Source organism: Simochromis diagramma, unplaced genomic scaffold, assembly GCF_900408965.1.
Source record: "Simochromis diagramma unplaced genomic scaffold, fSimDia1.1 OVJJ01000107.1, whole genome shotgun sequence".
NCBI lineage: Eukaryota > Metazoa > Chordata > Actinopteri > Cichliformes > Cichlidae > Simochromis > Simochromis diagramma.
In genome coordinates this window covers 5,665,881-5,693,062 of record NW_024387209.1, presented here as the reverse complement: position 1 = coordinate 5,693,062, position 27,182 = coordinate 5,665,881, and the positions used below count along the sequence as shown (strand labels likewise).

The 27,182-nt window shown below is 39.6% G+C and overlaps 1 protein-coding gene across 1 annotated transcript in view; it reads right to left on the bottom strand.

Moving 5' to 3' along the window:
* The window catches only part of LOC120746155 (fibronectin type III domain-containing protein 5-like), a 59,287-nt gene that overhangs the window by 10,926 nt on the left and 21,179 nt on the right, over positions 1-27,182 (bottom strand). Inside the window, exons 2-3 of the mRNA XM_040051464.1 lie at positions 14,383-14,498; positions 7,250-7,351 (exon numbers count right to left, since the gene is read on the bottom strand). Coding sequence (XP_039907398.1) covers positions 7,250-7,351; positions 14,383-14,498 — 218 coding nt within the window. The remainder of the gene's footprint in view (positions 1-7,249; positions 7,352-14,382; positions 14,499-27,182) is intronic.

Here is a 27,182-nt window from a genome sequence, read left to right as displayed (position 1 = left end):
TGGAGTTTATGAAGTAAGTCCTTGAATTTAGAGTGTTTGTTCTCCTCTAATTCTACAGTCTGATGCCTGCAAAGTGTCCTCTGCAAGCTCTAATCTGTCCCCTCATCCTGGATAACAACACCCAACAACCCCCTCCATTGGGAAATTCATCCTTTAAATTTTAACCTCCCCGCCCGCCAAAGGGAGGTCAGAGGTCAAATTCAGCCCCCTCTGGACCTCACCGGGCAGCAATGCATTGCTCAATGACACTTTTGCAGGACATCTGTCTGCTGACGAGCACATTGAAGCAAGTCCTGCAGCTGAAGGACAGTCTGCAGTCTGCGTCAGTCTGTTAGGCTATAATGGAGCATAAAAATTTTAATAGCACCACGATAATGGAGTCACATTAGAGACTCCCTCTTCAGAGAGGAGCTGCAGTTTTAGTTTAAACTTTCAGAACAGAGACGTGCCACTGTTTAGGTTAATCAAACACTGACACTTGATTTAAGAAAAAATGCTTTGTCATCAACTAAGAAAGTTTCTCAGCTGTGATGCAGATGATCCATCTATTCGCTAACCAAGCATTAAATGATACTGAAATAATTAACATAATTAAAATGATAATTAATGTTTTTATGAGAGGTTCAGAAGTGTTTTTCAGCCCTGGATAAGCAATTTGTAAGGTTGCCAGGTTGTGAAAATATCAAATTATTTTACATTTATGTGGACTTGTGCTTAAAATATGAGTTTATAATCAGTCGAGTGGTAAATGTGAATGTCGTGGTAATTTTGGGCTTTTAATTATTTCTTGGAACTGTTCTATTTCTAGGCTGGGATGATTGTACAGGATAAATCTTTAATGACTTTGAAAAACAAGAACTGGGTAAGTTTCAATTCAGTTATCTATTTATTTTGGATTTTTTCTAATCTAATCCAAACAGGCTCAAAAATATGCATACACTCTTAAATCTTTTACTAAGTGGTGCTGATTGTTCTATGATGTCTTTTAACTCACAAGGCCAATTAACTTCTCGTTAGTGATCATGACTGTGTACAGCTTGTAGTTTCTCTTTGCAGTATTAAAAGGATTTGTTTGACGGCACTCATTAGGCTGACCAATACTCGGAACAATGGAAAATTCCAAGGAACTCAGTGAAGATCCAAGAAGGAGAACTGTAGATTTGGGAAGGTTGTGAAGGTCTTGCAGCCATTTCTAAACAACTGCAGATTCCAAGATCAGTGATTCAAACAAATGTACATAAGTACAAGTTATTCAGATGTGTCACCACTTTGTTGCTACATCATGAAAATAATGTTGATCGTGGACCAACATTATTATTACCTAAGAACGCCGTACCAGCTGTCAAGCATGGTGGTGGCAGGTTCATGCTGTGGGGCTGTTTTGCTGCCAGTGGTACTGGTACACTGCAAGAAGTTGATGGAATAATGAAGAAGGATGACTATCTCCAAATTCCTCAAATTCACCTCAAATCAGGACAATGATCCCAAACAGATCAAAACTAGTTGGGAATAGATAAAGCAGGCTAGCATTGAGCTTCTGGAATGGCCTTCCTAAAGCCCCGACCTCAATCCTGTTGAAAATCTCTGAACTGGGCTTAAAAGCCGGGTCTGTGCCAGGAAACCATCCAATTAGAATGAACTGGCAGAAAGTATAATAGGTGAGTTTTGAAGGTAAAGATATTTGATATTAAAGAAGATTATATATATATATATATATATATATATATATATATATATATATATATTTATTTATTTATTTATTTATTAGGGGTGCAACGATACTCGTATCGATATTGAACCATTCGATACAGTGCTTTCGGTTCGGTACGCATATGTATCGAACAATACAAAATTTTTAATTTATTTTATCAACTTTCCTTCTGACTATGCTGTCTGTGTTGAGCGCTCAGTGGATCTGCGCTCGACAGTGCAGCCTAGGCGGAGTAGTCGAACGCAGATTCACTGAGCGCAGGGCAAGCTAGCGAGACAGAGGTTAAGCTCTCCTTGCAACATGGCAAATTGAACCTCCCCCACCCTCATTCAGATGTGGCATTTGGAACTATTTTGGTTTTCATGTGACATATGACCCTGATGGTAAGCGCATCATGGACAAAAGTAAAACAGTATGTCGGATGTGCCACGCAATGCTCAATTACATTGGTGGGAACTAGTGTGTTAGTGCAGTTAGCTCGTTAATGTGTTGGCCGTCCAGCCCCATGCACGGGGCGATCCGCGGTAGCTCGTTAACTTGCCGTGTTGTGGCGTTAACGTCATTTCAACGAGATTAACGCTGACCGCACTAGTGGGAACACAACGAATATGACTGCACATTTACTCCGACAGCATCCTAGTGCAAAGACAAGTGGAGTCATTTAGACAGCCGTTAGCACATGATTCTCCTTATGGGGACCTGATATGTTTAATATGCTGCTGAGAATATAGCCGAGAAGAAGCGTATAGTATAGCTTTTATTTTGGAAAGAGCCATTTCTCTGTAATAAACTTTCTTTTCCAAAGATGAGTGATTCCTATGGGCAGAAATCTGTGCCATCAGAAACTGAATTTGAATAAGTTCAATTTGAATTTGAATTGCTCAGATTGAATCTGAATTGTAACTTGAATAAATGCTTTTGAAAACTGAATTTGAGTCTAATTTGAAATTGAATTTATGGTTTGAAAATGATCATCACTAAATTGAAATTGAATTTTATATTTTGAAAATGAATTGATTTGCTTTGAAACTGCATTTTATCCTTTAAAAATTCAGCTCTCAAATAATTTCAGTTTCACTTCTCACCATTCAGTTTCAGTTTTTTGGAACTTACATCCGGTTCCGGTTCAAGCGCAGATTAATAGAACTACGTTTTACTAGCGGACCGAAAGTGCTACCGACGGGAATCTACAGCATCTTGAGCTGAATTAAGACTTCAGAAGTCATTCGTCATGTCGAATGACCAGCGGATGAACTCTCAGGTTGGTAATAAATGTATTACATGTATAAGAACAAGCGTCATGTTAACAAATGATAGCCGTAAGGTAACTTTTATGCTTATTGTAGCTGCTAGCTAAAAACGCTAATTTAGCGTAGTTTGCCCTGAATTCAGCTTTGACAAACAAATATGATCGACTGTTTCTAGTAGAATTCCAAAGCTGTCATCTTGTACCCTCTCAGAGTACCCCCTCTGTATGCTTGCAGAGACCCCTGCAGTAGGGAAACATGCAAAACGGTGCCCAAACCTTTGTATTTTAGCTTTATTTATGTCTTACACAGCATCCCAACTCTTTAGCTAACTTAACAACTTTAGCTAAAGTGAATAGTTAGTCTAATTCATTAGTGCAGCATTACTGGATCACCTCTGTTTGAAGTGATATAATATGATATACAGCTATCACTGTGTTTAACTACCATAATAATTCTTAGGGTATTGAGTGCATGCTTAATTAGATTTTTTTTTTTAAAGCATACTGCTCCATTAATATGTTTGACAGGCTGAAGTTGTTGGGTCACCTCCTAAATTGACCATCTTTTACAGGTGTTTTGTGCCAGAAATGGAGTGTCCACTGAAGATACTGAATCTTTGCCATTGATCCCTCTTGTGCCTTCATCTAGACAAGAGACGTTAACTTAACCACTCTCATATGCTCTGTACCTACATCACCTTCCCTGACAGTTGTAGCTTGGCTCATCTGAGGGTGAAATTATAAGAATGTGTTATTTTGCAAAGTGCTCTCTAGGGTTCCTAAATAAAATATGGCATTGAGGTCATTTCTTTTGAATTAATCCCTTCATCTGAAATATAAGAACCTCTCCTGGTTTTAATGGCACTTTGGATTTCCTTACTTTCTGTTCCACTCCCAACCCCAAATAGATGCTGACAAGCTGCCACAGTAACATGGAAGAGGGAAAGAAGTTGGAAAGGACTACTACAAATAAACCCAATGCCTAACAATAAAAAATGTAAAATAAGAACAATGATAATAATAAAGATAAAAGATGAAGTAACAAGTTTTTTGTTTATTCCAAATGATCATCCAGATGTCTGTGACATGTGGTGACAAACACCATAATAGAAGGCCTTAGTCATCACATGCTTAAACTCATATATTTTTGCATATGCTGAACAGGCAGTCAGACATGCTGTAACTGTGGGGTAGAAAACAGGATGAACACCATACGGCAGGGGTCTCAAACTCCAGTCCTCGAGGGCATGGAAAAGTTGCATGACACTGGCCCTTGAGGACTGGAGTTTGAGACCCCTGTCATATGGAATATGACAGGTGTGGTTGAACTGCATGAAGACTCTGAAGTTTCTCTTCTCTTCTGGCAGGACAGGAATGTGGCCTTGTCCTGTGAGCCACTGTAAGGATGTACTTAGAGTAGAACTGGAATTGAATTGTAGAACTGAAACTGAATGGTGAGAAGTGAAACTGAAATTATTCGAGAGCTGAATTTTTAAAGGATAAAATGCAGTTTCAAAGCAAATCAATTCATTTTCAAAATATAAAATTCAATTTCAATTTAGTGATGATCATTTCCAAACCATAAATTCAATTTCAAATTAGACTAATTCAAATTCAGTTTTCAAAAGCATTTATTCAAGTTACAATTCAGATTCAATCTGAGCAATTCAAATTCAAATTGAATTTATTCAAATTCAGTTTCTGATGGCACAGATTTCTGCCCATAGATTCCTCAATCAGATATATATATATATATATATATATATATATATATATATATATATATATATATATATTTGTACTTTGTTGTTTCAGCAACATTAAATTTAAAAACTGCACTTTTGAGTTAAAATATATATTTATAATTTTAATAAATGACAAATTAAAAAGGCATGAACATTTTTTTTGTATCGAAAAAATATTGAACCGTGACACCAAAGTATCGAACTGAACCGAACCGTGAACTTTGTGTATCGTTGCACCCCTAATATATATATATATATATATATATATATATATATATATATATATATATATATATATATATATATATATATATATATTTATAAGGATATTTCTTCTCGGCAGAATTGACAAATGATGTTAAAGTTTTAAATAAAGACCTAAATTTGTTTTCTAAAAATGTGTGTGTAAGTTGAAAAAGTCATTATACTCCTCTCAATATTTATTTATTGAATTTTCAGAACAAGCTGCATCAGGTCATCAAGGATTTATTTATACGTTACACTGCATGCCCATGAAACAGGCTAAAATGAGCTTTCAAGGTGTAGGTCTTAAAGAGCAGGAGGTAAAACTACTTGTTTCAGACAGAGGATGAACTGAGGAGCTCTATAAACAACCAGTCACAGTTTTTTAAACTGTGAATCATGCAAATGTACTCTAGCTGACTCACAGAATGAAAATAAAGAAGAAGAGGATGATGATAGGTCTCTTTTTTCCATACACAGAGGCAAAAAATCTCCATTTCAAAGCACTTACAAAGACCAAATCGTCCAGTTTTATTTCTAAATGTATGGCTTTGTTAATATATCATTTAGACCTCATGTCTATTTGTACAAACATGATGAACATTTTCTTACCTTATGGCTCAATACTATGAGTCCCTTTTTGCAACATGCTGAAAATTCTTTGGTCTGGCATCTAAAAGATTGTCCTGACCTGGACAGACACATACTCTTGTGACACAACTTCATTCATTTAAGGTGCACAGAGAAGAGCATTAATCTGAAGACATTAAAGTTCTTTTGCAGCAACTTTTGCGGACTACAGGACAACTTTATTGTTTAACCCAAATGGTTTGGCTTAGCTTCCATGATTGTTGTCAACTTTTTAAAATTTGCAAAGTTAGGAGGACACAGACGGTTTTTCTTTAGTTGTTTCCTGTTTTATTCTGCTGGCTGATGTCAAGTCTACTTACTTCCTTTTTCTATTTTTCTATTCCTCTGTTGCTTTAGCCACTTCCTGTTTTATTCTGAAGTCTCAGCCAGTCTTACACTTCAGTCAGACGTACTTCCTGCCTGTTTTCAACTGGTTTTTCATCGTACCTGTGTTTAATCAGTAATCAATCTCTTAATTTTTGAGGTTTTGTAGACGTGACCGCTAACCACATGATGTTAACTTGTGCACCATTTTTGGACACCTGGCTAAAGTAAAAGTGCCATTCAATGCCCGTTTTCCTCCATCATTTTTCAACTGTTCCTATCATAACAGCCTAAAAGAAACATTTGAAATAATATCAAGAATGTGGAAGCTGGCAGACACGCCAGTGAGCCCCCAGCAACCATCTGTAACTAAGGGAAAATGAATATTCCCCATCTACCTGGCAAAAACTTTGCTGTGATTGATTTTGTTGCTAGCAGATTGCTGTGGCCGTAATTTGAATTGTAGTGATGGGCTTGCCTACAAACACCTGCTCTCTCAGGCGCCGTGAAACTGTGAAAAGTGTGACAGACCAGAAATGGAGAAGGTTTGCCTTCAAAACAAAAGTTGCCTCTTTTGAAGAACGCTGGCTTCTCTTTGAAACTTCTCCATTTTCAGTTCACATTGCACATTATCAAGTTTCACTACCACTTGTGTAACAGTGAGTGATTTGTAGGAAAATATGGAAAAAATCCAGGCAAATGGAGGAAGCTTAGGCCTCACTCACACAGACCTAAGGACACAGACCACCCCGTCTCGGTAAACACTGGTTGCTAGGGAGCAGTGTGTATTTGCCAACTGATTGGCAAGTGGTTGCTGGAGGTTTCTGGCAGTGAGACATCACGTGAGAAACCTTAAATTTGCCAGATTGCCTTGTTGCATTCCTCAAACTTCCCAGCCATCATTCCTGGTTTTCCAGAGTTTTTTCTTGTTTCCTTGTGTACAGCTGTGGGCTGAACACTTCAGTCCTGTTCACGGTGTATCCTGCATGTCGTTCCTCCTCCTGAGTTTCACAACTGCTCCAAAATACTTCTGAATTATCAACTTCTTCTTCTTCTATTGCTATTTTGTGTTTTGTAAGCCTACATTTGCATAAGACCTTTTGTAATGGCAGTGTTTATGGGTTACATAGCCAATAAAAATGGTTAGTTACACCATTACACACCTGCCTTTTAGAAAAAGATACCATCCAACTAATACATACATCAGTCTAATTAGCTATTAGCTATTACATAGCTATCATTAAATAGGTAATAGCTATTAAACTTCACACTGTGTGTGTGTGTGTGTGTGTGTGTGTGTGTGTGTGTGTGTGTGTGTGTGTGTGTGTGTGTGTGTGTTTCTCTCACCTGGACACTGTAGTGTGTGTCTTCGTCCAGGTCCCACAGCACACACCAGCGGCTGGACGTGTTCACCTCTCGTATGGAGCGCTGCATCAGGCCGTCCTGCCTCTGGAGACAGGATACGTGCACACATGAGGAATACATGTGGTGGATGCTTTTGCACACACAAAGACATTAATGTGCCACACTTACGGCAAATTTAAATCAAATCTCAGGATCTGATCAGCGTATCCGGCTGACAGCTTAAGTATTATGATCTAATAAAAGCAGTAATGGCCTCGTACTTTGCTCGAGGCAGATAGTGTTGTCTTAAAAGGAGAAGAATCTTTTCTGTTTTCTTTTAAAGTAAACTTTGCTAAACTAATTTACCAATAAAAAAAATCATCATTATGTCACATGTAAAGGCAAATACTTGAAATGCAAGCAGAATCCCTGCAATAACAAGCAGCTTCGCCTCATAGAAATTCACCTCACACCCATACAGCCCCAATGGGAGAAATTAGGTCTGCAGGCAAGGTAACACCAGCAATAGTCATTCAAAAGAAACAGAAAAACACATGTTCAGGCAGAGATGCTCTGTTAGTATAAGGAGCTGCAGAATTAATGAAGAAATGTCACCTTCTGGATCAGCAGGTAAACAGATGGTGACCCCGTGGAGATAAATTTTACTTTTTAACAGCTGTCTTTAGTGAAAATTTGGGGATGGGTGGATTTATAAATTGTAAATACAACACAGACATATTATCATCTCCATTTTTGCAATCAGAAGGTAAAACACAACAAGATAATTATTAATTTAGAGCCATGCTTTAATTCAAGTCCACAATTTAATCAGTTTTAGCTGCATTTTTGGTCTCCACCACCTCCCTGGGGAAATATCTGAGTTTTCAGCTGCTTTAGCACTGAGAAGATCACATTCACCGTGTTTATTTAAAGTCCAGTGATAAAAGGTGCCTGCAGAAGAAGACAAAGTTACTGGAAAGACAACACAAAGCAGCATACATCCATGAGGGGCTGCGAGAATCGAGGCAAGAACATTTTCACAAGGTTACCCACCAAACTCTACAGTTCATATCTTTAAAATGAGCTGTGGATTCAGAGGGTAATATGTAAATACACTGTGTGCGTGGATTCAAAGTAACAATCGCAAATCAAATCCTTCATGTTATGTGAACATGAAGACTGCTAGAGTCCCAGGACCCTGAATTGATAAGAGGAAGAAAATGGATGGTTAATAATAATAATGTCTGCAGAGGATTCTCTGCCAGGCAGATATCTGCACTATATTTATGGAGTAAATAAACTTACTAGTAGTTCAGTAAAATTAAGAAAATGGCAAAAAACAAACAACAACAGAAAACACAAGAGCTGCTGCAGCAGGCTTCCACTTAACGTGGCACCATGGTAACAGCAGTTAAGATGCATTTTGGTTCTTCATTCCCCCTCGGACACAGAAAACAAGCTAAGAGTTTCCAGCATAATTTGCATTTGTGTTTGTGTGTCTGGAATTGCTAAGCCAACACAATAAGACCTGATTTTAGCCTTTAAGAGTGGTGATCTTGATAAAACTGCACATGTGGCAACGCTTGATTGCAGTTCTTGCGGCCAAGTGTGGCACAGCTAGTTATTAGATTTAATTTAATTAATTTAAATTCAATTCAGTTTTATTTATTTGGTGCTAAATCACAACAGCAGTTGCCTCAATGTGCTTTATATTGTAAAGTAGACATCCTACAATAATACAAAGAAAACAGAGAAAACACGACAATCAGTCCCCGTACAGGCTTGGCGAGAATGGGGATGAAAAAACTCCCTTTTAACAGGAAGAAACCTCTGCCAGAACCAGGCTCAGTGAGGGAAGGCCATTTGTCACAACTAATTGGGGTTAAGGGGGGGGGAAAAAAGACGAAAACATGTTGTGGAGAAGAGACAGAGATTAATAATAACTAATGATTAAATGCAGAGAGGTGTATAAACACATAGCAAGTGGGGAAAAAATCAAGTGAAGAAGAAACACTAAGGGGGCAATTACTCTTTCACACAGGCCCAGGTAAGTTTGGGTAAATTTTTCTTCTCCTAATAATCAAAATTATAATTTAAAAACTGCATTCTGTATTTATCTTGTTTAGTGTGACAAATATGGAAAAAAAAAAAGAAATCATGTTTTTGTGTGGCTAAGTTTTCCCGACAACACGAGACTTGCACGAGACTTTAATTGCTCTGATTGGAGACTCTGTATGAAGGAACCTTTAACTGTCTTCTTTTTAACTGCAGACATCCTGATGAGCGCTGCTCAGAGATAATTGGTGTTCACACAAAAGCACCAGCCTGCATTCTTGTTTTTGAGATTGTAGAAAATGGCTCATAATATATTCAAGCTTTTTGTTATTGTCATTTCTGGCCATTACACACCAATTACACCAAATATTCTAAAAAACCACCAGCTCGGCATCAGAACAGCTCATAATGAGGATTTTTTAACAACTGCTTGGTAAGCATCATCTAGCGACAGCTAGTCCAGTTTGAGAAAGTTTCCCAGACTGCGAACGTGCCTGTGGAGCACTGAAGGCTGAGGAAGAGTCAATAAATAGAAAGCTGTCAGGACGCTCGAGGCTCTCCAGATGTCTCGAGTGGAGAGTCAAAGTGGTGTTTGCTGCTCCTCTGGCAGCCCTGCAGGCAGCGAGTCAGCCAGGACACTTTGATCTAAAAGGCCGTCATATAAAAGTATATACTGAATCAACGGGGGTTAAAAGGATCGTTAATCAGCACCAGTGACTCAGCTGAGATGGAGGCATTACCATTTTGGAATAAAAACTCCAAAACCATCTAATTTTGAAAAGTGCCGCTGACGTAACTCAAGATACTTTCTAATTTTCAGGTTTTGTCAGTTTACCTCATAGGCACATTTAATTCTGCAGTTTTAAGTAAGACAGTAAACCAGGAAATCAAAACTAATGGACACTTGTCACAGCCATCTAAAGGTCTGTGCAAAAGTCTTGAGCCACCCCTTTTTCCTTTATATTTTTGTGCCACAAAGGTCGGCTCCAAAATAGATAACCGCTTTTAAAAAAGCTGGTCATCTTTATATATATTTTCTAATTGTAGTTAACATAGGAATACCCATGGGAAAACAGATTTTTTCTAATTCTTAACAAGCAAAAGAGCATTTGATGATGAGCGTTTTATACTGTTTGATGACAGAAGAAAGTAAAGCCTGCAGGTTTGAGGTGCCTGCTGAGAGTCAGTCTTTATATTTTCAAGGTAGGTAAAACAAACGTTCTACATTGACAGACTCTCTGGTTTTAGTTGATTTCATGAGTGTTTTATAATCCCTGCATCCATTTACAGGATGGAAAAAATAGAATTTTTAAAGTATGCATAATTCAGTAGTTTGTAGAACCACCTTGGGATCAGTGACAACTTGAAACAATACATTTCTGTATGTCATATCAGTCTCTCACATCGTAGAGGACTTTGGGTCTACTCTCCTGTCCAGCGGTGCTTCGGTTCATTGAGGGTTTGAGGGCATTTATTTATGCACAGCTCTCTTTTGCCAAGCCACAGCATTTCAATCAGGTCGAGGTCTGCACTTAGAGGTGGTCATTACTTTCATCCACACTTTAACTGCCTAACAGATGTCTCTAGAGTACTTTGGTATGCAGGGGAGTTCATGATCGACTCAATGACTGTAACTTGCCCAAATCATTACGCCTCCACCTCTATGCTGACAGCAGGTATGAGGTGTTTGTGGTGATACGCGGCGTTTGGTTTTGTGCATTATGAGCAAACATAATAACAAACCTTAACCTCATTCCAGGGATTTTGTGGGTTGTTAAGAGCAAAGAGGCTTTCTCCTGGAAGCCCTTCCAAAGAAGCCATACTTTTTCTGTTTTTTTCTAATTGTACTGTCATGAAGTGTGGTGTAGCTCGTTTTGCAGTTTCTCTGAGCATTGTACAGTCTGACTTTGGGGTGAATTTGCTGGGACGTCTACGTCTTGAAAGACTGTGGCATTGTGATTTCTGAAGACCAGCAAACTGCCCAAATGTCTGCTTTTATAGAGGTGCTCACACTCACTAATGATCAGTTTATCAAATGGATTTGATTATCAACAACTGGCTGCTACAAACCCTCTTAAGTCCTAATGTGTGCTCTTGGAAGTTCTCTACATTTGACAATTGAAGTAAATATTTTCTTGTTCTTGCAGGGGGTTTCGAGCTTTCTTTTAATTTTGGCAGCAGTCTTAAAGTTTGATTTGTCAGGGTTCAGCTTCAGACACTTTAAAAAGGAACAGAAGGCGCCTTTACTTCAGTAAAATGTGACCGTGAAGTCTGCAGGTGAACACGAAGTTTGGGTGCGTCGCTATTTTTAGGTCAGGAAAGAAGTCAGCAGCAGCCTAATGCATTTCAGAAGGAAAGTGGTGCAGAAAAACAAATCTCTCCTCTGATGTTGTCACAGTCTGACAATCTTCTTCTGGTACAAACATCACAACACAAGTTTAAAACAGGCACTCTCTGCAGGTTTTATTTGATAAGCATTGCCCTTGCACTAATCATCAATTAACCCTGTGTGTTTGATATTTAAAGTCATAGAAACCAGGACTGCTGGGAGTCTCAGACACAGAAACTTAAACTGGGTTACTTCATGTGTTTGTGTGCTTGGGAGCGAGGTTGTGTAACGCGTGCATCTTGGCAGCCAGCACCGTGGGATTTGGAACAACTTTAGATGAGTGAAGCAACTCTTTGTCTGGGCACATTCACTCGTCCTGCTTCTCCTTCACAAACAGAAGGCTCGGCATGTCACCGAAAGATACTGTGAATGAAATAATCCCACAAAGCAGCCACGTTTGAATCCTAATCAAGACTTAAGCCTGATGCGAGACCACTCTTGCAATAAGGAAAATAGAAATGGTAGAAAACATACTTGATTGACAGAGCAGCCTTTTATATAACAGCATTTTTTGCCCTTTTGTAGCAGCTCACTCTGATCCAAGGCAACCTTTGATGACTAACAATGGAAAATACGGGCTCGGTAGATAAAACCTGCAGCACGGATACCCGCTGCATCCACCTGCTACCATCACCTCCCCGATTAATATTTGAGTAAGTGTTTTTTACATAAGTGCTTTCTGAGGTTAAAGCAGGAGATGTTTTACATCCCGATCCTGTGTTTTCTTGAAAATGCCAAAAGGTTGATGGATTCTGACTCAGATGTGAGGTGACTTGGGAAAAAAAAAACAAAAAGAAAGAATAAGAGTTGTTTGGCATCGACACCGCTGTGGATGTTTCTCCTGTGAGACGAATCCTGGCCAAATAATTTCCGCTAATGGAGACGACACCCACTCAGAGCTCAGCTAATGTCTCATTCTCCTTTTGCCAAAACTGTAGGTGGTGAAGACTGATTAAAATGAGCCAAGCTGAGCTAGCAGTCGAGGTTTTTAAGAGATGTCAGACAGACAAAATGTTATGTAACAGCAGAATTAATGTGAAACGTCTCTTACAGTGACGCAAACTTCTTGTACTTTAGGTGACAGTTGTGTTCTTTAAAGGTGCTACGTGGAAGGACTGCAGCGTTTAATTAAATGAAATGTAACCAATGAATCGATGAATTCATGAAGAAAGAGAAATACATTCTGAACAATCATATTTTGTTCAACCGCTCATTAATGCAAATATCTAATTAACCAGTCAGCTGGCAGAAACTCAATGTATTTACACAAGTGGACATGGTTAAGACGACCTGAAGTCCAAACTGAGCATCAGAATGTGGAAGATTATGTTAATGTGGTAATGTTGTTGATGATTGAAGTATTTCAAAAACTGCTGATCTGCTGTGATTTTCCTGCACAACCATTTCTAGTGTTTACTAGTGACCTGAAGAAGAGAAACTATTCGGTGAGCATCAGTTCACTGAGGGAAAATGCCTTTTTGATGTCAGAGGAAAATGACCAGTGTGCTTTGAGCTGATAGGAAGGCAACAGTAACTCAAATAACCACTTATTACAACCAAGGTATGCAGAAGAGCATCTGAACAGCAGCAGAAGACCACACCTGTGAGCTGAGAGCAGTCTGTATTTCTTCTTCCAGATGTTAGGGTCAGAAAGAGGACAAAATACACTATTGTTCTACTGTCAGCTGTCTGAAAGGCAAACAGACAGCTGTATGAAGTACAGCTGAACACAGTATCTATAATACTAGACAGAGCAGTAATGAGTGAATTCATGGCTTTAATAAAGCATGTGCTCCCAATGTGTCTGTTGCTTTCAGCTATTTGTTGGAGCCTTTTTTTCCTGAATTAATTAAATACCTGCAACTTCTTATGAACATCTCCAAAGCCCATTTTTGCATTAACACACCGTTATGCATATGGCACGACAGCTGTGCAACTAAATTATTTATGATAAATTACCCCAAACACGGGCAGAGCATATGACTTTTGTTAACCTCACACAGTTGAGCTGACACACCAGTGCACAGCTGTGGATGTCTTACTTGTGAGCGATCTTTTCCCCCTCAAATCCACGGCAGGATCTTTCCTCCTGGGGGATATTTAAAGATCGATTACTTCGATTATCAGGTTTTTCTTGCTAATTGGATACTTGGAAAGTCCTTCTTTTGGCTGCACCTTATGTAATTAAGAGATTTGTTTTTTTATTATTACCTACGTCAACCAGTAGCCATCCTTGACATTAATGAGCTCCTTGAGAAGTAAAATGTTTATGAGCAAATTCCTCTGAGAGGTTTCCAAACTTTCCCACCCCTCATGACTCAAAGTGTCTTTGAGCCGAATGCTGACTGCCTACCCGGCTAATGAATGACGCGGCATTTTAATAAATCCCAGAAGACAGCAGCAGGAGGACAAAAGAGAAAGAAGTGAGCCCTCGTGAGATCGAGATGAGCACGAGAAATACATAATTTATCTTTGAAAAGCTGTTCCAGCCCCGAGCATGGCACCGGTCCAGCTTTTCTGGGCATTCAATTCATAATTTGGATCCCTGCAAAATTAATCGGCCTTCAGCTGAATGAGAGGGCACATCAGGATGTATTTGACATTCAGTTTAAAAAGAAGAAAAGGCATGGTCCATTGGCTGTGCATGCTCAGTGTATGCATGCAGCGATGATACGAGGCTGCTGTATTGTACCTGCTGTGAGATGGCGTATCCAATGACGGTGTCTCCCTGAGGGACATTCCAGGTCACCATGGCCGAGTGTGCCCTCAGCTGGGTCACCGATACATTCACCGGGGCTGCTGGCACAGCTGTTAACACACACACACGCACGCACGCACACACGCACGCACGCACGCACACACACACACACACACACACACACACACACGCACACACACACACACACACACACACACACACATTTATAGTTTGTTAGCGACGGTCAGTGAAGGCCAGGTAACACATGCAGTCTGCAGAGCATTTAAACTGAGATGATCACAAATATGTGGGCACACCAACATTACTTGCAATTCATTTATAAACTATGGGCTCCTTTTTTAAGTATTTATTTATGCCTTTATTTGATCAGGATAAACAGAACAAGTGGAAGGAGAATGATCAAGAGCCTTAATCGAAGCAAGGAGGACCTAAACCTTTGGTCCATTCAATATATATATCAATCAGTTATAACATTATTACCACCTGCCTAAAATTGCATTTGTCCACCTGACTCATTGAGGCATGGACTCCTCTTTACCCCTGAAGGTGTGCTGTGCTATCTGGTACCAAGATATTAGCAATAGATCCTTTAAGTCCTGTAAAATGTGAAGTGAGCCCTTCAGGGGCCAGACTTGTGTGTCCACCACATCCCACAGATGCTTGAGTGGAGTGCATAGTAGGGCTGGGCCATATCATATCATATCATATCAGAAGGCCGAAAGCGGATTGTTGAATGAAACAGATGAACCAGAATTGGTTTGTAAAAACGTCACAGCTCCAGTGGTGTGGAACTGGTTTGGCTTTTGTCCATCAGATACACACCAAAGCACATTGTTTGGTAGAGCATGCAAGCGGGCCGTCGTTATTACTGTTATTACCAAACCGATTTTATGTGGTACACGGCGCTCAAAATCTGTCAAAAAATGTTTTAGTACGACTTTGCTAAGCTACAGTCTGAACTCTCTGTTACGCCTGATGGATTGTCGGAGCATTACAGCTACCGTAGTCGGGAGCCTCGCGGAGTAATACATACTGTGTTTCAACATAATATTATGGTATTGTGTGTGTATAACCTCTTTTTAAGTTTTGTGGATATTATACATGGTTATGCTGAGGATATGTCGGCCAATTTCCACTGGAAATGCCTTTTGGCAAGTAATTTGCATTTGCACTGTTAAATTTTTATATAGCTTTAATGCACATAAAAAAACAGCTGCTTGTTTAAGTGAAAATACATTGATGGGTTTTTTTTGCACTAATAAAGTTGTGGAGTTATAAAGTATTTTGTCTCACGTCAATTATATCGTCAGTTATATCGTTATTGCAAATTTTCAGATATATATCGTGATAAATATTTCTGGCCATATTGCCCTGCCCTAGTGCATAGTGCATCCTGGTATCAGGTGTTCCCCAGGTAAATGACTCACATGCACCTGGCAATCCACATGATGTAAAAGAAAATGTGATTCATCAGACTAGACCACCTTCCTCGGTGGTCTAGTCTGATGCTCACATGCCCACTGTTGGTGCTTTTGACACTGTGCAAGGGTCTGCATGGGCATCCAGAGTGATCTGCAGCTATGCCGCCACATACACAACAAACTGTGATGCTCTGTGTATTCTGTCAGAACCAGCATTAATGTTTTCAGCAGTTTAAGCTACAGTGGCTTGTCTGTTGGATTGGACCACTCGGGCCAGCCTTTGTTCTCCACAAGCATCAGTGAGCTTTGGCCACCCATGACTCTGTCGGTGGTTCACCGCTGTTCCTCCCTTGGATCGCTTGTGATAGATACTGACCACTGCAGACCAGGAACACCCCACAAGAGCTACAGTTTTGGAGATGTTTTGACTCACTCGTCTAAGTCATCCTCAACTTCGCTTAGATTCTTACACTTGTCCATTTCCCTGCTTCTAACAAGTCAACTGTTTTTCACTTCACCTGTCTGTGGTCATAATGTTGAGCCTTTTCAGTGTAGAGACATCCAGCTGCACCAGATGTTTTGTCATTTGCTTCCAATTACTTACAGGGGTATTAGTGAAGGCTGATGCTGATTTTGATTTAAAATCTTTCCCATAGTAAAACTGAACCAAAAGTTTAAAGTCAAATTTTAATATCTCTGCATCTGCAAAGTGTTCAAAAAGCTTTCAAGTCTTTATCTCTGTCAGGAAAATCAATCCATTAAGGATGGATTCAATCATATGAATAATGTACTCCAGCCCCCTGGCATTTCATAAAGACCGTTCTCCCATTTATTCATAATGAAATACAATTTAAAAATGGCTTATGACCTAGAACAGAAGCTGTGCATTTGCAGAATTATAAGTGAAACTGTATTTAACTGTAAAATAGCATTATTATGATAATAATTTAATGTACTCTGCCAAAAGTACAAAAGTATTCATTGCTGTTTGATCGGTTCCACACCTGAGTGTCAGGACTTGCTCCAGTGGATCAAACAACAGATTTGAGAGGTCCATGGATCTATTCCAGCCCAAATTTCATCTTTCACAGAAATTCTAGCAATTATTTGCAGTCCCTTCATTTTAAAGAGGCCATATGCTAACTGGGAGGTAACTGGATATTTTAAAATGTCTATGTTTAAAAAATATGTTTAAAATTACATGGATGGATAATTTGTAAAGGACAACCATAGAAACACGCTGACAGCTGCACAGGCTGTGTCTATATATAACCAAAGCTAATGTCCAAAACCAGTCCCTTCGTGGATGTTGAAAGATGAAACTATTTTGTTACAACTGAGACAAGTTTTTGATGTCAACAGAAACAAACATTCATCTGTTTAACCCTTGTTTCACTCTGGTGTGTGAAAGCCGATCAAAACTTAACCCTGTCATGCATGAACTATGACAACCTAAATCAGGATTTTTTTCTTAAGTATTTTTATTCATCTTTAGGCATGAAAAAAGATTTTTGAACTTCATTTTTTTTAAACATGTACTTTTCAAATAGTTTTTTACATGTTCACTTAGTCAGTCCGCTGGCTGACCAGTGGGTGGCAGGGTATGGAGTGACACGTTAGTGTCCAATGTAGTAGTTTATGTGCAAGTATACCATCAACACTGACACAAATACAAGAAAACAGCCTTTGAATATGTTATGACTTCAGGATAAAAATGCTCGGAAACTCAGGTGCCACTTTTAGGATGTTTACTGACCACTTTTAGAAACAACCACAGCTAGTCGCAACACAAACAGGAAACTGTTTCTCACATTACATTCCGACAGAGAAAACCCTGAAAAACCTCTAAAGGTTCCGGGGTGCAACGCCCCCAAACATAAATTAACATCAACACTGTCTATAACAGAATAGCTGTCCACTGTTATGACCACTATGCGTGAAAGGGTTAATGCAGATGTTTGGTCATAATGCACAAAACCAAACACAACATATTAGCACAAACACCTCATACCAGCTGTCAGCACGGTGGTGGAGGGGTCGTGATTTGGGCTTTTTTTGCAGCCACATTAGCACCTTACAATCATTGAGTCCACCATGAACTCCTCTGTATTCTAGAGTCAAATGTGAGGACATCTGTCAGACAGCTAAAGCTTGGCTTAAACTGGGTCATGAAACAAGACAACGATTCCAAGTACATCAACACATCTACAACAGAATGATTAAAAAGGAAACATCAAGGTACTGCAGTGGACCAGTCAAAGTCCAGACCTCAACCTGACTGAAATGCTTTGGCAGGACCGCGAGAAAGCTGTGCATAAATGAAAGCCTGCAAATCTCAATGAACTGATGCAATGCTGTAAAGAAGACTGGGCCAAAAGTCTTTCACAATGATGTGAGAGAATGATAAAGTCATGCAGAAAACAATTACTTTGAGATATTGCTGATAAAAGTGGTTTACAAACTACTGAATCATGGGGTGTAATTAGTTTTCCACATGACTGCAGAGAGACCTGCAAAAACGTTCTTTGTCATGGCTCTCTATATATCACAAGTTATTCCTGCTTTTCTGGCCGATTTATAATCTCGAGCTTGTTTTATATCTTGTCAATAGCAGGAAAGGACTATAGTGCCTATAAGGTACCTTAGGTAAAGCTGTAAGTGGTTATCAGCTTTGTAAAACAAATTATAAGATTGTGTTAGATTTTGATAATGATCAGAGTGTGATTTTAGGTGTTGGAGGGCCACTGCAGAAGTCTTTAGTTTGGAAGAAGTCAGGCACAGGAAGGAATTACCAAACTTTAGATGTTCTCGCAGGTTGTATAACCTTTGGACAAAGTCAGAATAACAGTTTCCCCCTGAGGGTGTGCTGTGCTATGCTACAAAACTGTTGGATCCAGCTTCATATATTATCATGACAGTGCTACCTGTCACCTGTCTCTCAAACTAGTCGTCTAACTCTCAGCAAGAAAATATTTACAGTGTTTTGTATTGTTTTGTATTTCTTGTTTTGTATTTTGAGTTTGAATGATGAAGAAATCAAAGAAAAGTAAGAAAAATGACTGAAAGTCTTTCTAACTGATTAACCTGAACCTTGGAAACATGAGATAATATTTTCTTTAAAATCTTATGTTAGACAGGTCTTTTAAGATGTTGTTAAAAATGTTTTTGTCCCCAAAACAACTTTCTCCTAAACCAAACTGAGTAGCTTTCTTCCCAAAACTAACCAGACTGAAAGGCATTCTTTATCGTTTGCCTCCATCAGTGTTCTTTAGTACGACCGCTCCTCCCGCACTCTGATTCAGATTGAAATGCCAACTAAATGGCTGAAATGTAAATGTATGATCACACCCACGCACATACTGTACTTACAGGCGTGAATGATTCTCTGGGGGCCGGTTAAAACTGATGGGAAATCTAAAGCACTCACAAATGAAGTGTGTGATTTCTTTTCTCTTTTTTGTATTTTAATGTTACTAAATCATCAGGAAACATCATGACCTTCACTGAGAGTGAGACAGGGAGAAAGTAAACTATAAATGGGAGTTTAAAAAGGGATATTTGCTTTTAATGGAGAAAACAGAAATGGAAAACAGGGGAAATGAACATTTATGGTTACAGTAACAGAAAGTGGATTATTAAAGGACTAAGCTTTTACAGAGACCACAATTTGTTTTCATTTATTTAGTTAAATCTATGAAGAAAGTCAAAGACAACAGTTTGGCAGACAAAGTAACATTTTTCCCATCATTCCCTAAAAGCTATTAGCTGAACATTTGTCTAAACCTGACAGGTGAAGGACAAAAGAAGATGTGTCAGGCCTAAACCACCCCCCCAAAAAACTATCTACAGCAGATGAATATTTTCTGAAAGTCACTCTCTTAAGAGACAGGAAAAAAACCCAGCAAAGACCTGAAACAGACCTGAGAGACACATCTGAACCTTCAGCTCATTCAGCTGCTGTTCACTAAAGCCTCATCAGAAATGGTCTCAGTGGAAGAACTGGACTGAAAATCAGTGGTAACTGTTGGAGTGATGAGTCACTAATCACTAACAGTATGTATGGAGGAGGTAAGGTGGAGGCTCCGTCATGGTTTGGGTCTGCATTAGAGCCAGTGGTGTTGGAGATCTTGTCAAAATTGATTAATTATAAACAAAGAAAAGTACCATCAGATATTGATCCACCATGAAGTACCATCTGGAACTGCACCTGATTGGCACCGGCATCATTTTTTAGCATGACAATGATCTCAAACACACTGCCAATGCAGTAAAGTCGTACCTGGATAGAAAAACACACAGTTGAACTCTATCAGTCATGGATTGGCCTCCCCAGACCCCGGACCTCAACAATTGAAGCAGTGTGGGATCATGTTGACAGAAAATAGAACGAAAGGCAGAAACATCCAAAGAAGAGCTTTGAATGTCCTTCAAGAAGCCTGGAGAACTATTCCTGAAGACGACTTAAAGACATGACAAGAAAGCTGCCTAAGAGAGTTCAGACTGTGCTGAAGAATAAAGGTGGTCACACCAAATGTTGACTTTCAAGCTTGATAGAATTGTACTTAGGTTTTGCTTTATATACTGTATATAAATGTAATTTGCACATGTTTCTATACATTGCTGAACCTATTCCACAATTTCCTAGGAAAACACAAAGAAATGACTGGTGACTTGAGACTTTCCACAATACTTCAGACTAAAAAACAAGAAAAACGTGTTAAAAAGACAGAAAACAAGATGAAACGAGCTTCAAAAAAGTGAAAAAAGAGAATACATAACGCAACAACACAGAAAGCTGAAGAAGTGAAATTTAGAGTCAGAAAACTTCCAGGAAAAAAATGAAAGTAAAAACAAGAAGAATTCTAAATAAGTCAGAGAAAGAAAGTTTGAAAGCGAGAGACACAAAGACAAACCCTGGAACAATGAAAGGAAATGACAGATGAGCAGCCATCCCTACTTTCATCTTACTGATGATAAAACATCTAATGGACTCAATAACTACTTCAAAAGCCATCGATGAGTCTAGTCTGCCCACTCCAGCTCCTCCTCCTTTACTGCGGGACAGGAATAGCACCCCACATTTCTCCCTTTAGTTTTCTCATCCTCAATTAATGAGCACCCGCTGGTAGAGTGTGTGTCCTTGTCTGTGTGTGTTTGTAGTATGAAAAGACACAAATACACGATGATGAGGGAAAAGGAATCAGCGCAGCAGCCAATTAGGACATCAAGGCTAAAAAAAAGGACATTAAAATGCTGCGATTTTGCATTACACAGCACTAACTTGCATTCCTTTCTGAAAAATGATGCAGCATATTGTTATGCTTCAGTTGAAACTGCATTTTACTCAAGAGCAGCAACCTCTTATTTCATGGCGGAGGAGAAAATTATGGTTTTCAATCATTTTTATGCAAAACTGAGTCAAACTAAAGACTAAATCCGTGACTCTTACTTTCTGCAAACCAGCATTTATTTGTTTCTGCAGTACTCAAAAAACTTATAGATTAAGGTGTGTGAAATGGTGTCTTAAGTAGCATTATACTACCATGGTCAGGATGTTGTGACTTCTGTGCTACTGTTTCAAACTAAATCTGAGCAAACCTCTACTCTGGACATCAAATATTTTTTGCAGAAAAACTAATTAAAAAGTGAGGTCTGCATTTCTTTCGATGTTGTTCTGGGGTCTTTTGTGACCTCTTGGATGAGTTATTGAGTCGCTCTTGGAGAAATCTTTGTCAGCCAGCCACTCCTGGGAAGGTTCACCACCTTTCCATCTGCGGATAATGGTTCTCACTGTAGTTCACTGAGTCCCACAGCTTTGGAAATGGCTTTTCCAGACTAAAAGATCTCAGTGACTTTGTTTCTCATTTGTTCCTGAAACTGCTTGGATCATAAGATAAGATAAGATAAAACTTTATTAATCCCTCAGGTGGGTTCCTCTGGGAAATTCGGTTTCCAATAGCACAGCACCGTCAGGAGTTACAATACGTGAGCAGAATATTATATATATACAAATATATAAATAAAATATACGAAAGGGATAAATAGTATAAATAGGAATAAGAATACAAGTGAATTGCACATTTCAAGTATTGAAGTCTATTGCACCGTTGACTATTAACAAAAAGTATTGCACAAAAAGTATTGCACAGTGAAGTGAAGAGGCACTACAGCTTAGTTGTTCCCCCCTCCTTTGTCCTCCTGTTTCTCCTCCCTCTCCCCTCCAGAGAGGAGTTAAACAGTCTGATGGCGTGTGGGACAAAGGAGTTTTTAAGTCTGTTGGTTCTTGTCTTTGGGAGAAGCAACCTGTCACTGAACAGACTCCTCTGGTTGTTTATGGCCGTGTACAGAGGATGCCCAGCATTGTCCATAATGTCCAGCAATTTTTTTAGTGTCCTTTTCTCTGCCACTGTCACCAGAGTGTCCAGCTTCATGCGACCACAGAGCTAGCCTTCCTGATCAGTTTTTCCAGCCTGGATGAGTCCTTCTTTGCTGTGCTGCTCCCCCTGCACACCACAGCATGGAATGATGTCTGGCTTTTGAGGATCTTTTGGTCTACTCCACTTTGTCAAACAGGTCCCATTTACATGATTTCTTGATTTTAGAATAGGTGTGGCAGTAATCAGGCCTGAGTGTGGCTACAGAAATTGAACTCAGCTTTCCAAAGATGTGATATACCACAATTAGTTTATGTTATAATGGGGCCATCTGAATGTTGCAAAGGAAATTGAGACTCATCAGACCAGGCAACTTTTTTTTTCCACTCTTCTAGCTAGCTAACCTGTAGACTCATCTTTCTGTTGTTAGCTGACAGAAGTGCCATCCAGTGCGGGCTTCTGCTGTTGTAGGCCATCTGCTTCAAAGACCAACTAGTCACTTAAATCACCTTTCCTCCCCTTTCTGATACTCAGTTTGAACTTTAATAGGTCACCTTGTTAGTGTCCACATGCCTAAATGCATCACGCTGTTGCCATGTGATTGGGAAATTGGATGTTTGTGTTAATAATCAATTGAACCTGTGTACCAGAGAGTGCAGTTCATCGCAGAGTGTGCAGCAGCATGTTGTCATTTTGGAATGACACTAACCAGCAGTGCGTACTCTCTGCAGTGATTCAGCTTTAGGTTAGTGAACATAACGCTGCCTTTTATTAATTATTTTTGGAGTGTTTCATTTCTTTTGAGGATGGCTTAGCCTTAGTTACGTTACTACTACATCATCAGACAAGTGTCTGAACATGTAGCTTCATGCTGAATCAATTTAATCACCGGAGATCCATATTTGTGCATGCTTTCCATTAAACTACATTAACTTTGAATCGTATATGTTGTTTATGCTGGTACCCAACTGTCCTCTGAGCAGTCTTCTTCTCTCTGCCATCATTGCTCTCGGGAGAGATGGTGGTGGTGGTGGTGGTGGTGGTGGGGGGGGGGGGGGGGCAATTTTTGCTGCTTAGAGGAGGCAAAACTATTCAATTCAATTCAATTCAATTCAATAAAACTTTATTGATCCTGAAGGTTGACCCCGAAGGAAATTGGGTTTAATGAGGGCTGCAGTTTTCTCCATACAAAGGTCATGTTTTGAAACATCCTCTTTATTTAATTCATTATGTTTTTCTGCAAATGACATTTTAGGCACATTCTGTGTGATGCTGGGCTAAAAAAATAACATATTTGAGATAACTGGATATTTCTCTCATGAACAGGTTTCCATACTGGGTAATAATTACCCGACTTATCTTCTGTTGCCAGCTTTTTGTGCTTGTCCTCGTGATAAACAATCAATGCCAATAACTTAAAACCTGGTGGAGGCATTACTTCAAGTGTTACAGCTGTAGAAGGTTGGACGTGGAGCCTTCTCATAGATTAAATTTTACCATATCAGGTTGGTCTGTTACCTGATTTTGTTCAGTAAATCTACCAAAGTCCTCTCCATTGATGGACAGTGATCCAGTTTTCGTGATTTTGCAGCTTCACACCAGCACAATTATTTTTTACTAAAGCAATAAAAACACAATTCAAGTGGAGATTGTGAGCTTTAATTAAGGTTCTTAACAAAAGTATTGCATTGATAGCGTGAGAAAGTAATGGGACAGTTGACTGATGTGATTAAAAAGCTGGCGATCACCCACTTTAGTTCTCTACAGCCTCACAGCGCTGGTCTCTAGCCTGATTACGCAATCCTCATGTCAGTGCCACCTTGTCTGGAGGAACGACAACCAAAACAGAAATGCCAGCACTGCCTTTATTTTGTGGTTAGACAACTACAAAGGACACAACTCAATCCCAGGCTGGCGGAGGAGCCGAGCGCGACAAGAACTCTCCAAACCGAAAGCATCTGGCTTGGCTCTGTGGACTGTGACCATGAATGTCAAGCTCTATCTCAGGCTAACAATCTAACCACAGCTCATTATGCAAGCCAGCTTTCCCACACTCCCTGCAGGACACCCAGGCCTGCCTGCCTGCCAAGACTGCTTCAGAGTGGTTAAAGGGAAAAATCCACAAAGTGTCTGTAGCATGACGCAAAACAATCATCAATCTGCGATAAGGCAGAATCCTGCTCCTTCTGTCTCCCCTGTCTGCTTCCATTTGTGACTTCTTACATTTCCCTGGTTGCCCTTTGACAGCTGACAAGGAAGGATTATAAATCCGTTGCATCCATCATGTGTAGGTGGAGTGAATGAAAGCATGGCAAGAAGCACAAGTAGGTGGGAGTCTTTTTTTTCAGTTGAGAAAAAGCAGCATTTTACTCAAACTGTCCTGTGCCTGCATTGAATTCTGGTCTATTTCCTGATGCTGTGGGCGTTAGAGTTGGCCAGTGTGCTCGTTTTCTGACAAATTCCTCCCTCTATGATAACTGAAGACTGTGGGTGCAGAAAAAAGCATTTGCACTTTACAGCTGAGGACCTGAAAAAAAAACAGATGTTTTTCAATTTCTCTTGCTTTATAAAAAAAACTAAAACATTTAGGTGAATATCCAAAGATTACAGTTACATATGTGACCATAGTTGTAGATTTTTTTCTCTCAATGAGCCACAGCAGCCTGTGGTATTCTTCAGATGAGATGCACATTTTAAAGCAGCAAAGGCAATGCTGTAGGGGATGAAAAAAACACATCCACTGAAAATGTTTTAACTTGGGCAAAAATATATGTGGTTGTACAGGAGCTCTATGAAACTAGAGCAAAACAGGAAAGCAATTGAGGGAAAAATCCTTGTGAGTTTCTTGTGAGATCACTGACAGGTTCAGGATGGGATACGCACTACTAAAACTAGACCCCCATGGAAGATTTCCCGATCTCCGATCTGTTTTTTGTATTTAAGTAATTCACGTCTAAAGTTGGGTACAGTAGTAGGTTTAGTCTTAGGGTCCAGCCTTTATCCAGCAACACAGCTATCCATGTCAGTTTGGCGATTCCCACCTTGAAAAAGGTGCAGGGCTTTTTTCACCACAAAGTTATCCTACCATCAGAGCATCCTGTCAGGCTCTGTGGACTGTGACCATGAATGTCAAGCTAACAAGCTAACCACAGCTCATTATGCAAGCCAGCCTTCCTTCGCGCTCTGCAGGATATATACAGACCTGCCTGCCAAGACTGCTTCAGAGTCATTAAAGGAAAAGTCCAACAATTCTCCATCAGTGTGACTTGGAGCTGCTTATTTCACATGGAGGCACCTTACTCTATAAGTCATTTCAAGACCAATTAGAACTCAAACCCATCACAGACTTCTGAGCATAACTGTTTCCAGATCAAATTTTGTGTAGCAAGACGTTAATGATGAAAACCCTCATCGTAAACATTCAACATCTTAAAGTTAACTTGAACATTAGACAGTAAAGTCTCCAATTAGTGACTTTTATGAACACTTCATGCTTTCATCTCTTGTATTTCAAGGGTAGGTCTGGCTTTCAGTCAGTTTTCTAGTTCATCCCAATGGTTCTATGAAGGGTTGAGGTCAGGACACTGAAGGCCACTCAAGTTCTTGTACATCAAGCTTCTTCTGGAGTTAATTTTAAGGGATTTCCTTATTATCCACATACATTTGTCCACAAACCTTTGCCCACATGGATAATCTGGACATGATGCCAGATGAGGACTTTAAATAGACAGTATTTAGGCATTTAAAAAAACAAACACATAATGAACATGTAATGAAAATATGCGGTGAAAGCACATCCTTCTCCTCCTCCTCACACCCTCCCTGTCTCTGCCAGTGACAGCCAAGATCCCCCCTGAACTCCCATCGCGCTACGGTTGCTAAATCCCAACCGCTTTCATCTGCCAGCGCTGCAATGGAGTGCTCACACACTGAATAGACTTCTGCAATTACATTATACACAGGAGAAGAGAGGAGATGAGAGGGGAGGCTTGGATGGAGTCAGGAAGACAGAGGAAAAGAGAGAGATGAAAGAGAGGTGGATGAAAGACGACAGGAATATGACAGAGCAAGGAATGAATGAGTCAGGAGGGGGAAAAAAGAGATGGGAGAGCGAGAAGAAAGAGCAATTATCCTGGGCAGATATCAAGAGATGGGGACGGCGGGGTTTTCAATCTTTGGATTTGGAGAGAAAAGACAGACGAAGGGCAAAGTGAGATGGATGGATGGAGGGGGGGGAGAAAGATCAATGTGCAAGGAAAAAAAATGGAGAGAGGGTGGAGGGACAACGGGGGTGGGGAAGTAGTATGTGGATATTGATTAAATGATGAAATACAGCAGTGATCAGGTGGATGTTAGAGCACATACACACACACAGTTTCTACATGCCCTTGTTTGTCCTTCATGTTTGAGTCGGGTTTGTCTGATTACATATTTATGACCATCCATTTTTAACTTCTGGAATATTTCAGCACACATCTGGCTGCTTTTAAAGTCTGCGTTTCAAATGATCCTAACTTGAGATTTTCATTTGTTTTCTAAGATTATACATACACAACAGGCAATAAAATAAACTGACTTAATAAAAAAAACATGTCAATAGCACTCAACTCTTTTTATTCAAAAACGCCCCTAAAGCGGAAACTAGCTAAACAGCGGTTGATTAAGGGCTTAACTACATTTAAGTCCAGCTTAGTCAAGCTTTATTTATTTTTACTGATAATTTAGAAGAAATAAACTATTGCTGTAATTACAATTATGTATGCACAGTTATGTATTTAGAATTTTCAAGTTTCTTGTCAAGGAAAAAGTGACTCTCCCATTTATAAGTATAAGAGGTATGATCCAACTGAGCCAACCATCCATCTATCCAACCAACCGACCATCTATACAACAAACCATCCATCCCTCTCCAGCTTATCTGTGGTTGGGTTGGTAATTATAGGTAACCAGAGACTAGTGATGCGCAATGAGCAGTCAC